Source organism: Anolis carolinensis, unplaced genomic scaffold (assembly GCF_035594765.1).
Source record: "Anolis carolinensis isolate JA03-04 unplaced genomic scaffold, rAnoCar3.1.pri scaffold_12, whole genome shotgun sequence".
Lineage (NCBI taxonomy): Eukaryota > Metazoa > Chordata > Lepidosauria > Squamata > Dactyloidae > Anolis > Anolis carolinensis.
In genome coordinates, this window is record NW_026943823.1 from 7,999,908 (window position 1) to 8,014,921 (window position 15,014).

General features: G+C 44.0%; 1 protein-coding gene across 1 annotated transcript in view; it reads left to right on the forward strand.

Annotated features, from left to right (window-relative positions):
- The window catches only part of mid2 (midline 2), a 232,568-nt gene extending 219,511 nt beyond the window's left edge, over positions 1 to 13,057 (forward strand). The window contains exons 9-10 of the mRNA XM_062964066.1: positions 3,019 to 3,226; positions 7,614 to 13,057. Coding sequence (XP_062820136.1) covers positions 3,019 to 3,226; positions 7,614 to 8,019 — 614 coding nt within the window. The 3' untranslated portion in view covers positions 8,020 to 13,057. The remainder of the gene's footprint in view (positions 1 to 3,018; positions 3,227 to 7,613) is intronic.
- The last annotated feature ends 1,957 nt before the right edge of the window (positions 13,058 to 15,014 follow it).

Consider the following 15,014-nt stretch of genomic DNA (forward strand, 5'->3'; position numbering starts at 1 on the left):
GTCTTTAGCTCCATTTCTGCCCTGCTTGGAAACATCTCCTTGGCTGGCGGCTAGCAGTGTTTGAACCGATGGGTTTGGCAATATTTTCCTCTCACTATACAATAATAATAATAATTTCCTGGAGAACTCCACTTTCTATTTTAACAGAAAAATATTAACGGGTTACTTTTCATAGTCTGTCTCACTGTTTGTTTCTTTATTTATTTATGGGCCACCTAAGGATCAGTGAAATCAATTTCTCAAGCAACAAGGCAAGATGTATAGTTATTTATTTATATATTGTGTTGTCGAAGGCTTTCATGGCCGGGATCACAGGGTTGTTGTATGTCTTTTGGGCTGTGTGGCCATGTTCCAGCAGTATTCTCTCCTGACGTTTCGCCCACATCTATGGCAGGCATCCTCAGAGGTTGTGAGGTATACCTCACAACCTCTGAGGATGCCTGCCATAGATGTGGGCGAAACGTCAGGAGAGAATACTGCTGGAACATGGCCACACAGCCCGAAAGACATACAACAACCCTATTTATTTATTTATTTACAGTATTTATATTCCGCCATTCTCACCTCGAAGGGGACTCAGGGCAGATTACAATGAACACATATATGGCAAACATTCAATGCCAGCAGTCAAACAACATATATAGACAGACACAGAGGCATTTAACTTTTTTCCCCCAGCTTCACGATTCTGGCCACAGGGGGCTGTACTTCCTCATTCCTTTCCTCGTGTTTTGCTGGCAGTTTTTTTATGATGTTGTAAATTAGTTAAATTAGCCTCCCGCATAAAGCGTACCTAAATTTCCCTACTTGACAGATGCAACTGTCTTTCGGGGCTGCATAGGTCAACAGCAAGCCAGGCTATTTAATGGTCGGGGGCTTAACCCGACCCGGGCTTCGAACTCATGACCTCTCTGTCAGTAGTGGTTTATTGCAGCTGGTTACTAGCCAGCTGCGCCACAGCCCGGCCCTAGTTACAAAAAGCAACATAAGTCAGAGTGATATAGTGGTTGGAGTGATGAAGGACATATTGGGAAATCTAGTTTGAAGTTATGAAGCTAACTGGAGAGGAAGAACAAATGCATTTCTTATGTGTCTCCAAGTCATTTTCAACTAGAGTCTTAGTCCAACATTTATACCACATCCCCACATTGGCTTATGCATGTAAACACATAGCCATCGTTCAGATGTGTTGTCAAAGGCTTTCATGGCCGGAATCATTGGAGCCCCCAGTTGCACAATAGGATAAACCCTTGTGCCAGCAGGACTGCTGACCGACAGGTTAGCGGTTCGAATCCTGGGAGCGGGGTGAGCTCCCATCTGTCAGCTCCAGCTTCCTCTGCAGGGACGTGAGAGAAGCCTCCCACAGGATGGCAAAGCATCAAACACCCGGGCATCCCTGCAGATGACCAATTCTCTCACACAAGAAGCGACTTGCAATTTCTTAAGTCACTCCTGACATGAAAAAAAAAATGGCAAGAATCACTGGGTTGCTGTGAGTTTTCTGGGCTGTGTGGCCATGTTCCAGAAGCATTCTCTCCTGATGTTTCACCCACATTTATGGCAGGCATTCTCAAAGGTTGGGAAACTAGTCAAGTGGAGTTTATATATCTGTGGAATGACTAGTTTCCAAAAGACCTACAACCTCTGAGGATGGTTACCATAGATGTGGGCGAAATGTCAGGAGAGAATGCTTCTGGAACATGGTCATAAAGCCCAGAAAACTCACAGCAACCCATCATTCAGATGCTAAATGGAACAATTACATTTTTTTTAAAAAAAACTAATCAACAGCTATTATGGAAAAGGGCCATAAGCATTATTAAAGGGAGAGCGTATCTTTGGAACATCCACTAAAGCAGTAGAGCTACAGTAGAGTCTCACTTATCCAAGTTAAATGTGCCGGCAAAAGCTTGGATAAGCAAATATCTTGGATAATAAGGAGGGATTAAGGAAAAGCCTATTAATCATCAAATTAGGTTATGATATAACAATTTAAGCACCAAAACATCATGTTATACATCCAATTTGACAGAAAAAGTAGTTCAATACGCAGTAATGTTATGTTGTAATTACTGTATTTATGAATTTAGCACCAAAATATCATGATATATTGAAAACATTGACTACAAAAATGGCTTGGATAATCCAGAATGTTGGATAAGCGAGGCTTGGATAAGTGAGATTCTACTGTACCTCTAAAATGGTCCAGTCCTAGATGCCTGGCCATCTGGTATTTCCTCATGGCACATCATTTAGGGACAATGAATCCCCCAAGTTGTTATTTCTGATGAAGTCACTCTTGTAGGCAAGACGCACGGAATGGAAACGAGCTCTTGGTTTGCAACCCAGGAAGCTGTTGCATGCAATCTTAAGGGGAAAGCACAGGACAAAAACACATTAAAAGCTTATTTCTCTATTGTATGATTAATGGGTTGAAGAAACCATTTCCTTGTTTTTATGGAAAGCATCTCCTTTATTTTACTGTCCTTCTCCGACAGCTAGTTGATGTTGCTCCTTTTCTGGGAACGTGAGGCTTTTGACAAGAGCGTGCCTTTCATAAAGCAGCTGAAGACTTGAGCGAGCAGAGCAGCGATGAGTAATAACTTGTGGGAACAAGCTGAAGGGGGACCGCTATCTCTGTAACAGAGCGAGCGTGCTTGGCATGCAATAGGTCCCTGGCATTTCCCGTTAAAATGGGAACGAATGGGAAAGATGTCTGCAGGAGACACCATCAGACAGCTCAGACAATAGTCAACTAGATTGACATGGACAGGCCTTACAACATCACTCGTAAACTGAATACATTGTTGAGGAACCATAGGAGTTGCAGTCCGGAAGCATCTTGAGAGTCCTGATCCCCAAAGTTAGGCATTAAAGTGAATGCCTAACTTTAATTTTGTTTAAATTTTGGGCAAGGAGGGGCTGTCTTAATGACACAAACAAAAACAGCAAAGGGGCTTCTCAAAAGTTGGGTTTATTGACGTTGCATTTCAGCTCTGGTCCGTATTGTCTTTCCAGGCCAGCCCTTCAAGCTGGACCCCAAAGTGGCTCACAAGAAACTGAAAATCTCCAACGATGGACTGCAGATGGAGAAAGATGAGAGCTCCCTGAAGAAGAGTCACACGCCAGAGAGGTTCAGTGGCACAGGGTGCTACGGTGCCGCAGGCAACGTCTTCATCGACAGCGGCTGCCACTACTGGGAGGTCACGCTGGGCTCCTCCACCTGGTAAGTACCTTTATTACTAGTGCTGCACAGAGCTTGGAAATGTCACATTTTTTTGGATTACAATGTGCAGAATCCAGCAGGAGTGTGGGCACATTTGCCTAAGGAATTCTTGGAGCTGTAGTTCAAAAAAGTACTGTTTTCCAAGCTTTGGTGCTGAGCTAATGCAGATCTTTCAAACTATATAGTATTTGGCAGCAGGAAAGCCTCTCTTTTGCACCATAACTATAACTCCTTGTGCCTCCTGGTTCATAAAAAGGAACTTTTCCAAACTCTGACTATATAGTATTTGGCAGTAGAAAAGTCTCTCTTTTGCACCACAAATATAACTCCTTGTGCCTTCTGTTTCATAAAAAGGAACTTTCCCAAACTCTGACAATTTAGTATTTGGCAGCAGGAAAATCTCTCTTCTGCAACACAACTATAACTCCTTGTGCCTTCTGTTTCATAAAAAGGAACTTTCCCAAATTCTGAGAATATAGTATTTGGCAGCAGGAAAGTCTCTCTTCTGTGGCACAACTATAACTCCTTGTACCTTCTGGTTCATAAAAAGGAACTTTTCCAAACTCTGACTATATAGTATTTGGCAGCAGGAAAGTCTCTCTTCTGCGGCACAACTATAACTCCTTGTGCCTTCTGGTTCATAAAAAGGAACTTTTCCAAACTCTGACTATATAGTATTTGGCAGCAGAAAAGTCTCTCTTCTGCGGCACAACTATAACTCCTTGTGCCTTCTGGTTCATAAAAAGGAACTTTTCCAAACTCTGACTATATAGTATTTGGCAGCAGAAAGGTCTCTCTTCTGTGGCACAACTATAACTCCTTGTGCCTTCTGGTTCATAAAAAGGAACTTTTCCAAACTCTGACTATATAGTATTTGGCAGCAGAAAAGTCTCTCTTCTGCGGCACAACTATAACTCCTTGTGCCTTCTGGTTCATAAAAATGAACTTTTCCAAACTCTGACTATATAGTATTTGGCAGTAGAAAAGTCTCTCTTCTGCGGCACAACTATAACTCCTTGTGCCTTCTGGTTCATAAAAAGGAACTTTTTCCAAATTCTGACTATACAGTATTTGGCAGCAAAAAAGTCCCTCTTTTGCACAACAACTATAACTCCTTGTGCCTTCAGGTTCATAAAAAGGAACTTTTCCAAACTCTGACTATATAGTATTTGGCAGTAGAAAAGTCTCTCTTCTGCGGCACAACTATAACTCCTTGTACCTTCTGGTTCATAAAAAGGAACTTTTCCAAACTCTGACTATATAGTATTTGGCAGCAGGAAAGTCCCTCTTTTGTGGCACAACTATAACTCCTTGTACCTTCTGGTTCATAAAAAAGGAACTTTTCCAAATTCTGACTATATAGTATTTGGCAGCAGGAAAGTCCCTCTTTTGTGGCACAACTATAACTCCTTGTACCTTCTGGTTCATAAATAAAAACTTTTCCAAACTTTGACTATATAGTATTTGGCAGCAAAAACGTCCCTCTTTTGCACCACAACTATAACTCCTTGTGCCTTCAGGTTCATAAAAAGGAACTTTTCCAAACTCTGACTATGTTGTATTTCTGCACCACAACTATAACTTCTTGTGCCTTCTGGTACAGAAAAAGTGATTTCTCCAAACTCTGACTATATAGTATTTGGTAGCAGAAAAGTCCCTCTTTTGCACCACAATGATAACTCCTTGTGCCTTCTGGTTAATAAATATTTTTTTTCCAAACTTTGACTATATAGTATTTGGCAGCAGAAACGTCCCTCTTTTGCGGCACAACTATAACTCCTTGTGCCTTCTGGTTCATAAAAAGGAACTTTTCCAAACTCTGACTATATAGTATTTGGCAGCAGGAAGGTCCCTCTTTTGTGGCACAACTATAACTCCTTGTGCCTTCTGGTTCATAAAAAGGAACTTTTCCAAACTCTTGACCCCCTTGCCCTCTTGTCAACCTGTCCCCTTCACACACCTTGTATGGTGCAGATGCAGAGATTGAGACCATATTCAAAACATGATTGTAAAATGTGTTTCAGGAAACCCTAATGAGAAAAGCCTTGAACTGGTGAGAATTTGTAGCTCGGGATTTATTGTGCATAGAATACACATATGATATTTTGCACGAAAAAAAACATTTTGTATGCCCAAAACTATATGTATCGGCGCTGTTCTCTGTATTTTTAACAAAATATGTGTTGTACAGAATAAACTCTAAATTACAGCATTGGAAAATGCTATTTTCTGTACAGAAATACCATATACGAATATTATGATATCTTGGAACTGCCTTTGAAAACTGTGCCGTTTTGAAAGACTGTCTTGCCGCAGGAAGAAAACGTTCTCGTTGCATCCTTTGAGAATGAAATTAGCCAAGAATTATATCCTGGGGCAGGAGAAGCTTTCAGGTGCCACAGGCCAGAGTATCACGTAGCATCACGAAGCTTTGCAGATTCATTCTGCAGGGAGCTGTTTTCGTTTTTGTGCATTTTCCCTTGCAAGCCATTTCTTGTTCAATCCCATTTGTTGGTGGGCTTCAATTCAAGATCCAGAGTGGCAGCAGGACTGGCACACACTTGTGTGTTGCCTTCTAGGAACACAAATAGCCATCCGCTTAGTCAGTGCTACTTGGAGGATGGGCAGATATAATTGAGCCCGAGTCTGAGTGTGAATCAAAGCGAGCCTTGGGCATGCATTACACCAAAATGCATTGATCAAAGCACAGCAGGGACTTGCAGCTTCCAGCCATTGCAACTGGAACATTGTCAGCCCCTGCGGAGTCTCCTACTCAATTTGCTTTTCTTTGAGCCGGGATCCAGCCTGCCTTTGTCTCCCTTTCTAAAAAGCACAATTTTGTGTATGTGTATTTGTATGGGAGGGATATTAAAAAGCTCCTTAGCCGGCGACCACTTCAAACTCAATGCAAAGCTTGGTCTTTCTACAGAATCCTTGCAAGAGGGAGAATGGGTTTTAGTTACAACAGAATGACTTAGGATTGCAGTTCGGTTGATTACTTGATTTGATTTCATTTCTAGCCTGACCTTTATGGAGTCCCCGGAGCACCATACTAAAATTTGCAATAAATATTAAAATGCCCCCATATAGAATAAGTAATAGAAAAGGAGTCAGCCTTGAAGCAGCATCAAAAACAATATACAGGGGATTTTAAAGGCCTGGGAAAGGTCTTTGCCTGCCATTCAAATGATATTGAATAAGCACCAGACTGATTTCTTTCCAAAATCTACCTCAATGCCATCAACAAGAAGGTGCTGATATTTGTATCCATCGGTTGTCCTTCCAACAGCAGGGATACATACCAACAATGAAAGAAACATTTTATTGGGTTGCTGTGAGTTATCCGGCTGTCTGGCCATGTTCCAGAAGCATTCTCTCCTGACCTTTTGCCCACATCTATGGCAGGCATCCTCAGAGGTTGTGAGGTCTATTGGAAACTAGGCAAGTGGGGTTTATCTATCTGTGGAATGTCCAGGGTGGGAGAAAGAACTCTTGTCTGTTGGAGGCAAGTGTGAAGGTTGCAGTTACCTTGATTAGCATTGAAAAGCCTTGCAGCTTCAAAGTGTGGCTGATTCCTGCCTTGGGGGAATCCTTTGTTGGGAGGTGTTAACTGACCCTGATTGTTTCTGAAAACAGGGGAATTCTAGACATGAAACCATCAGGGCCAGTTTGCACCTCCCAAAAAGGATTCCCCCAGGCAGAAATTAGCCGGGCCTTGAAACTGCAAGACTTTTCAATACCAGGGTGATTAATTTCAACATTCATACTTGCCTCCAACAGACAAGAGTTCTTTCTCCTACCCTGGACCTTCCACAGATATATAAACCTCACTTGCCTAGTCCTCACAACCTCTGGGGATGCCTGCTATAGATGTGGGCAAAACATCAGGAGAGAATGCTTCTGGAACATAGCCAGACAGCCGGAAAACTCACAGCAACCCAATAAAATGTTTCTTTCATTGTTGGTATGTATCCCTGCCATTGGAAGGACAGCCGATGGATACAAATATCAGCACCTTCTTTTTGATTGCATTGAGGTAGATTTTGGAAAGCTCTTACTAAAGAAATCAGCCTGGTGTTTATTTAATATCAGTCTGGAAAATCACAGCAATCCAGTGATTCCAACCATGAAAACCTTCGACAACACGTTAAAGATTTTATTGTTATCTGCGTCTGAATTCCTTCCTTTAAGAAATGCAGGGTGGCATGCATAATGTCTAATGTCTGGCCAAAACTTACTCAGTGAGTATTGTGGCTGAATATTTTAACTCTGAGGAAAACCCAGCCCTTAACCCCTGCAATGCTAGGCTTGGTGCTTCAAATGAGTTCAATTCATTTATTCAGTCCAGTCTCTTGAAGATGACTCTGGTTTTTGTCTTCTTCTCTAGGTATGCTATTGGCATTGCCTACAAATCAGCCCCAAAGAATGAGTGGATCGGCAAGAATTCCTCCTCCTGGGTCTTCTCCCGTTGCAACAACAACTTTGTGGTGCGGCACAACAACAAGGAGATGCTGGTGGACGTTCACCCGCAGATGAAGCGCCTGGGCGTCCTCCTGGACTATGACAACAACGTCCTCTCCTTCTACGACCCGGCCAACTCCCTCCACCTCCACACCTTTGAGATCTCCTTCATCCTGCCCGTCTGCCCCACCTTCACCATTTGGAACAAATCCTTAATGATTGTTTCGGGTTTGCCGGCCCCGGACTTTATAGACTACCCTGAGACGCAAGAATGCAACTGCCGGCCGCCACAAGAATCCCCGTACGTATCAGGAATGAAAACCTGCCATTGAGGGGCAAGGGAGACCCCTCCCCTTCCAGCCAGGCCTCAGGAACTTCTGCACCGCTAGACTGGAAGGTGACTTGCCACGTCCATCCGGCTAGTTGGTCGTCCCAAGGAAAGCGCACCTTCCTTCCGCCAGAGGAGTGTGTGCGCGTGTATGTCTGTCTGTGGAGAGGGGTTGTTTCATGGACTAATTTTTTTAATTTTTATTTTGATAGCACTACTGAATTTTCTCAGATGGAATGGGCATGTCGTGTCCATTTCCTGGTGGGAAAAGGCGTCACGGCAGGGAGGTTGTTACGGTGGACAGAGTTTTCTAATACATGATGGGAGGGAGGAGGGACGCAACTTGTGTGCATTGTTTGTGGACCCAGTCATGGTTTCACCTGCCATTCGGAGACAGGGCTGCCTGGAAGGACTGTCCCCACATCATAGCAAATAACCATTTGCATGGGTCTTTTTTTTTAGTCCTCTACACATTCTCACCACGTGCAGAAAAGTGGCATATAGGTACATTTTGAAATTCAGGCACAGATGACAAGAGTCCCCATAGTCATCCCTCTCATTGATTTGGTCGTTTTTATCTCACCACGTTTTTTATCTCACTGCCCCCGGTGGTGCAGTGTGTTAAAGCGCTGTGCTGCTGAACTTGCGGACCGAAAGGTCGCAGGTTCAAATCTGGGGAGCGGAGTGAGCCCAAGCTTCTGCCAACCTAGCAGTTCTAAAACATGCAAATGTGAGTAGATAAATAGGTACTGCTCTGGCTGTTGGCCCCAGCTTCTGCCAACCTAGCAGTTCGAAAACATGCAAATGTGAGTAGATCAATAGGTACTGCTCCCACTGTTAGCCCCAGCTTCTGCCAACCTAGCAGTTCAAAAACATGCAAACGTGAGTAGATAAATAGGTACTGCTCTGGCTGTTAGCCCCAGCTTCTGCCAACCTAGCAGTTCAAAAACACGCAAATGTGAGTGGATCAATAGGTACTACTCCGGCTGTTAGCCCCAGCTTCTGCCAACCTAGCAGTTTGAAAACATGCAGATGTGAGTAGATCAATAGGTACTGCTCTGGCTGTTGGCCCCAGCTTCTGCCAACCTAGCAGTTCGAAAACATGCAAACGTGAGTAGATCAATAGGTACTGCTCTGGCTGTTAGCCCCAGCTTCTGCCAACCTAGCAGTTCGAAAACATGCAAATGTGAATAGATCAATAGGTACTGCTCCAGCTGTTAGCCCCAGCTTCTGCCAAGCTAGCAGTTCGAAAACATGCAAATGTGAGTAGATCAATATGTACTGCTCTGGCTGTTGGCCCCAGCTTCTGCCAACCTAGCAGTTTGAAAACATGCAAATGTGAGTAGATCAATAGGTACCGCTCCGGCGGGAAGGTAATGGCGCTCTATGCTGTCATGCCTATGGCCACATGATCTTGGAGGTGTCTACGGACAACGCCGACTCTTCAGCTTAGAAATGGAGATGAGCACCAACCCGCAGAGTCAGGCACGACTGGACTTAATGTCAGAGGAAAACCTTTATCTTTACTATCTCACCACAGGCAGGTCTGTCAAAAGATCGTTCAGAATAATAAATAATAATATAATAATATCTTTATTTTTGTATCCCGCTTCCATCTCCTTGAAGGGACTCACATAGGGAAGAGCCCAAACAACATAGATTAAAACATAAATCAGGAAAAATTAAACATTGTAGCCACACAAAGCAGTATTGCAGTAGCGATGTCGGGGAAAGTGCTGTAGTCCAAAAAATGGGGAGCAAACACACATAAGCATATCCCAGTCCTCCCATTGGCAGGGCTGCTGCAGTTGAAGCGGATGCGGTTCTAACATCAGCCCAGAGACAGTGTCCTGGCATCACCCCTCATGACCTGACTAAGCATTTTGCACTGTTTTGCCTTTGCTTTGCTGTCCAAGCAGCACCAATTAGAGCTGTCAGCCCAGAGCCCTCTTGCTCCCCTGCCATCCTCCTCCTCCCTCACCTGTCACATCAAGCCACCCGCACGGCTGCTCTGGGGCGGCCCTTGGCCTCCCTTTGGGGCTTTCAGCAGTGAAGGAGTTCATGAACCTCACGGAGATGGGACGGGGAGGCAGCCACTTTCAGCTCACCCGGAAAGCAGAAGCAATGCTTCTCATCCGCTTGGAAAAGCCTTCACTACTAGCACCAGGGTGATGATATGATACCTCCTTGCAGGGGCGGCAGATCAGAAAAGCCAAAGTCCTGCCCCAGCACATAATGGTTTTCATAAAAACAGGTAAGAGGTTGCAGCGGCAAGTAAAATGCTAGTTGTGTTGTCGAAGGTTTTCATGGCCAGAATTACTGGGTTGCTGTGAGTTTTCCAGCCTGTATGGCCATGTTCTAGAAGCATTCTCTCCTGATGTTTCACTCACATCTATGGCAGGCATCCTCAGAGGTGCGAGATCTGTTGGAAACTAGGAAAGTGGGGTTTATATATCTGTGGAGAGTCCCAAGTTGGGAGAAAGAACTCTTGTCTGCTTGAGTATAGTGTGATTGTTGCAATTTACCACATTGATTGGCATTGAATGGCCTTGCAGCTTCAAAGCCTGGCTGCCTCATGCCTGAGGGAATGATCGCTGGCCCTGGTTGGCCATACAGCCAGTCCAAGTTGGGAGAAAGAACTCTTGTCTGCTTGAGTAAAGTGTGAATGTTGCAGTTTGCCACCTTGATTAGCACTGAATGGCCTTGCAGCTTCAAAGCCTGGCTGCCTCATGCCTGAGGGAATGATAGCTGGCTCTGGTTGGCCATACAGCCAGTTCAAGTTGGGAGAAAGAACTCTTGTCTGCTTGAGTAAAGTGTGAATGTTGCAGTTGATAGCCTTGATTAGCATTGAATGGCCTTGCAGCTTCAAAGCTTGGCTGCCTCCTGCCTGAGGGAATGATAGCTGGCCCTGGTTGGCCATACAGCCCAGTCCAAGTTGGGGGAAAGAACTCTTTTCTGCTTGAGTAAAGTGTGAATGTTGCAGTTTGCCACATTGATTAGCATTAAATGGCCTTACAGCTTCAAAGCCTGGCTGCCTCCTGCCTGAGGGGAATGGTAGCTGGCCCTGGTTGGCCATACAGCCAGTCCAAGTTGGGAGAAAGAACTCTTGTCTGCTTGAGTAAAGTGTGAATGTTGCAGTTGATCGCCTTGATTAGCATTGAATGGCCTTGCAGATTCAAAGGCTGGCTGCTTCCTCCCTGAGGGAATCCTTTGTTGGGAGGTGTTAGCTGGCCCTGATTGTTTTCTGTCTGGCATTCCCCTGTTTACTGAGTGTTGTGCTTTATTTACTGTCCTGATTTTAGAGTTTTTTTTAATACTAGTAGCCAGATTTTGTTGATTTTCATTGTTTCCTCCTTTCTGTTGAAACCTCACACCTCTGAGGATGCCTATCATAGATGTGGGCAAAACGTCAGGAGAAAATGCTTCTGGAACATGGCCATTCAGCTTGGAAATCTCACAGCAACCTGCTAAATGCTAGTTTCTCATCATGGCCTGTGTGCCTAGGTCTTTGGGAACAAAACAATGTTTTTGAAACACACTAGTTTAGAGAAAGAAACTCAGTGTATGAGTACATCACGGGCAAGAAACTAGACATAAAGCCCTGCCTATCTTTTTAGCCTGAACCATCTCAAGCTGAGCAACCTGTGGGTTTGTTCTATAGGATTTAGGCCATTGCTGGGTAGGGTTGTGGGGAGTTCTGTTAGCGAGTATAGCGGAATCCAGCAGGGTCCAGTTAACACCATGTGCAAAAGACTCACACCAGGCAGAGGAATTGAAAGAACAAAAGAACTTTACTCTTGCTTGTTGAGTTGAAATATAAAACAGTTCTGCAATCGTACAATGTCCATGTAGTTGCATAAGATCAATAACATCAGCATTCTATTTACAGCATAGCATATTCAAACTGCTACTTGACCGTAGCTAGAGAACTTCTCCATTTCTGTGCTCTCCCCGCAAGCTCAGATTACCAACTGACAAACCCAGCCGTCTGCCAGCAAACCGATACATTGTTTGAGGCGTGGCTTGCCTCTGCAAAAAGCTCAGCTCCCTTTTTGCAGAGATCTTTTGCAAGCAACTTTGCAAGGATTTCTTTACACACACACACATAGCAATTTGGCGCAATAAGTTCTTGGTGACTCCAGGATGAGGGAGATTTCAAGAACTCTTGGAACACACGTTTCATGTGATGCTTAATGCATTTCTGCATGCCTAAAGTGTCTCTCCTACAGCAATGGAAAGGAAAGTGTCACATTTGTTATGGCTGGATGGCAATCCTTATAGTTGTGGTCCAGCTAGCAATAATGTCTATTTCCTTGGCTTTGGTGAGTGGCAAACAAGCCGCTCTTATGTACTGTATGTCCAGGCTGATGGAGGAAAGGATAGGAACCAGCTAAGTACCTATGTTAAAATGCCACCCATCGTAACTGTATTCCATTTGCCTTTACAGAGCGTGTTGCCTATGTTGCATTGACCAAGTTGGGCCATATAGAAAGTCATTTCCCTGATCGGGCTCTAAATCTACTAATCTGTACCAGGCTCTTAACAGGGAAATGCTCAGCGTAGAAACAGCTCCTGGCATGAAGAGGCAGAAACTCCGGTGACTCGGCCATATGGTGCCAAACCCCCTGTGTTGAGTTTCCATGTGCCAAACAGAATGATGGGATTTCACTGCAGGGAAAGGACTCAACCCCTCAGGAGATCAAGCAATTTGTAGCACAGCCTTTAGCAAACAATCTAGCTGGCAGAAACCGAGTACTGTTAAATGAGGAGTGCTCCACGTTTCCTACAACTATACTATACGATTCTTCCCTCTGGAAAGGTGTGTTGGTTCTTCCGGACCCCGCAAAGCCTTGCCCGGCTGTCTGTATCATACCGATTGCGTTTTATCCGATTTTGGGGATGTGGTGAGCTTTTCGTTTCCGTGAGACCTGTCAACTTTCTTTCCCTATGTATCATAATCGGTTTTGCAACTTCTTTGTTAATGTGTATATATAAATATATAAATATATATACATAAAAATATAATATATATGTATACATTCCAGATGTGTCCTGTGTGAAGTCGAGCCTCCGCTTTAACCCGCAGGGTTGGATTTCTGACACGAACGCACACCTCCCGGATGGGAAATGTCACATCTGAGACAAGTTAAATGTGAAGTTGTGACTCTTTCGCCTTCTCCTGAGGTCGCTCCGCATTTTCTAAAAGCACAACATGATAATATATACTGCGTCTTTCCCCATTTGTCATCATTTCTGGGCATTCAGAACACCAGTCTTGTTACATCCAAAGCTGGGTTCTTTGCTTCTTTCATCCCAGTTTTAAAAAATGTTCTCTTGAAGAAGAAAAAAATACCCACCAAGCTTTGCATTTGAGGGACCAGAGGTTGACAGAAAGCATCCTGATACAACTGAAATGCAAGCTCAGATATCCCTAAGATCAAGGGTCCCCAAACTAAGGCCCGTGGACCGGAGGCGGCCTTCCAACGTCATTTACCTGGTCCCTGTCCTAAATTTTAGACTTAGGGTTGACCTAAGTCTACCTGGTCTTTGGAGGTCTCTTTGCTTACCTATGGTCTAATGAGATCATCTAGATGGTCTTTGAAGGTCTCTTTGCTTACCTATGGTCCTATGAGACCATCTAGATGGCCTTTGAGGGTCCCTTTCCTGACCTATGGTTTTATGAGATTGTCTAGGTGGCCTTTGGGGGCCCCTTTCCTTACCTATGGTCTTATGAAACCATCTAGATGGTCTTTGGAGGTCTCTTTGCTTACCTATGGTCTAATGAGATCATCTAGATGGTCTTTGAAGGTCTCTTTACTTAGCTACGGCCTTATGAGACCATCTAGATGGCTTTTGGAGGTCACTTTCCTTACCTATGGTCTTATGAGATCATCTAGATGGTCTTTGAAGGTCTCTTTGCTTACCTATAGTCTTATGAGATCATCTAGATGGTCTTTGAAAGTCTCTTTGCTTACGTATGGTCTTATGAAACCATCTAGATGGTCTTTGGAGGTCTCTTTGCTTACCTATGGTCTTATGAGACCATGTAGATGGTCTTTGGAGGTCTCTTTGCTTACCTATGGTCTTATGAAACCATCTAGATGGTCTTTGGAGGTCTCTTTGCTTACCTATGGTCTTATGAGACCATCTAGATGGTCTTTGGAGGTCTCTTTGCTTACCTATGGTCTTATGAAACCATCTAGATGGTCTTTGGAGGTCTCTTTGCTTACCTATGGTCTTATGAAACCATCTAGATGGTCTTTGGAGGTCTCTTTGCTTACCTATGGTCTTATGAGACCATCTAGATGGTCTTTGGAGGTCTCTTTGCTTACCTATGGTCTTATGAGACCATCTAGATGGTCTTTGGAGGTCTCTTTGCTTACCTATGGTCTTATGAAACCATCTAGATGGTCTTTGGAGGTCTCTTTGCTTACCTATGGTCTTATGAGACCATTTAGATGGTCTTTGGAGGTCTCTTTGCTTACCTATGGTCTTATGAGATCATTTAGATCAGGGGTCACCAAACTAAGGACCATGGACCGAATGCGGCCCTCCAAAGTCATTTACCTGGCCTCTTAGGTTGACCTAAGTTTGAAATGACTTGAAGGCACACAAAACAATCCTAATTTTGGACTATTTCATCATAGTTCGGCCCCCCAACAGTCTGAGGGACCATGAACCGGCCCTCCACTTAAAAGGTTTGAAGACCCCTGCCTAAGGCTATCCAAAAATACATCACATTTTGGTTGTCTTGTAGAATCCCGTAACTTTGTCCCGGGAAGAGGAACTTCGTCCTTCACCTGTTTAATGAAGTTTGTGGCAGAAAAATGAATTTCCTGGGCTTCAACAAGTACTTTCACATTACACAGTACACAATGAAACAGGAACAGACACTTTCAAGACAGGAATAGAATGTCATCATTACTGTAGTTCATCAGACCTTGTTGTATGGCCATCTGTGCAGACAGGTTTCATGGTGTACTTGTGCCAGGGAACAAC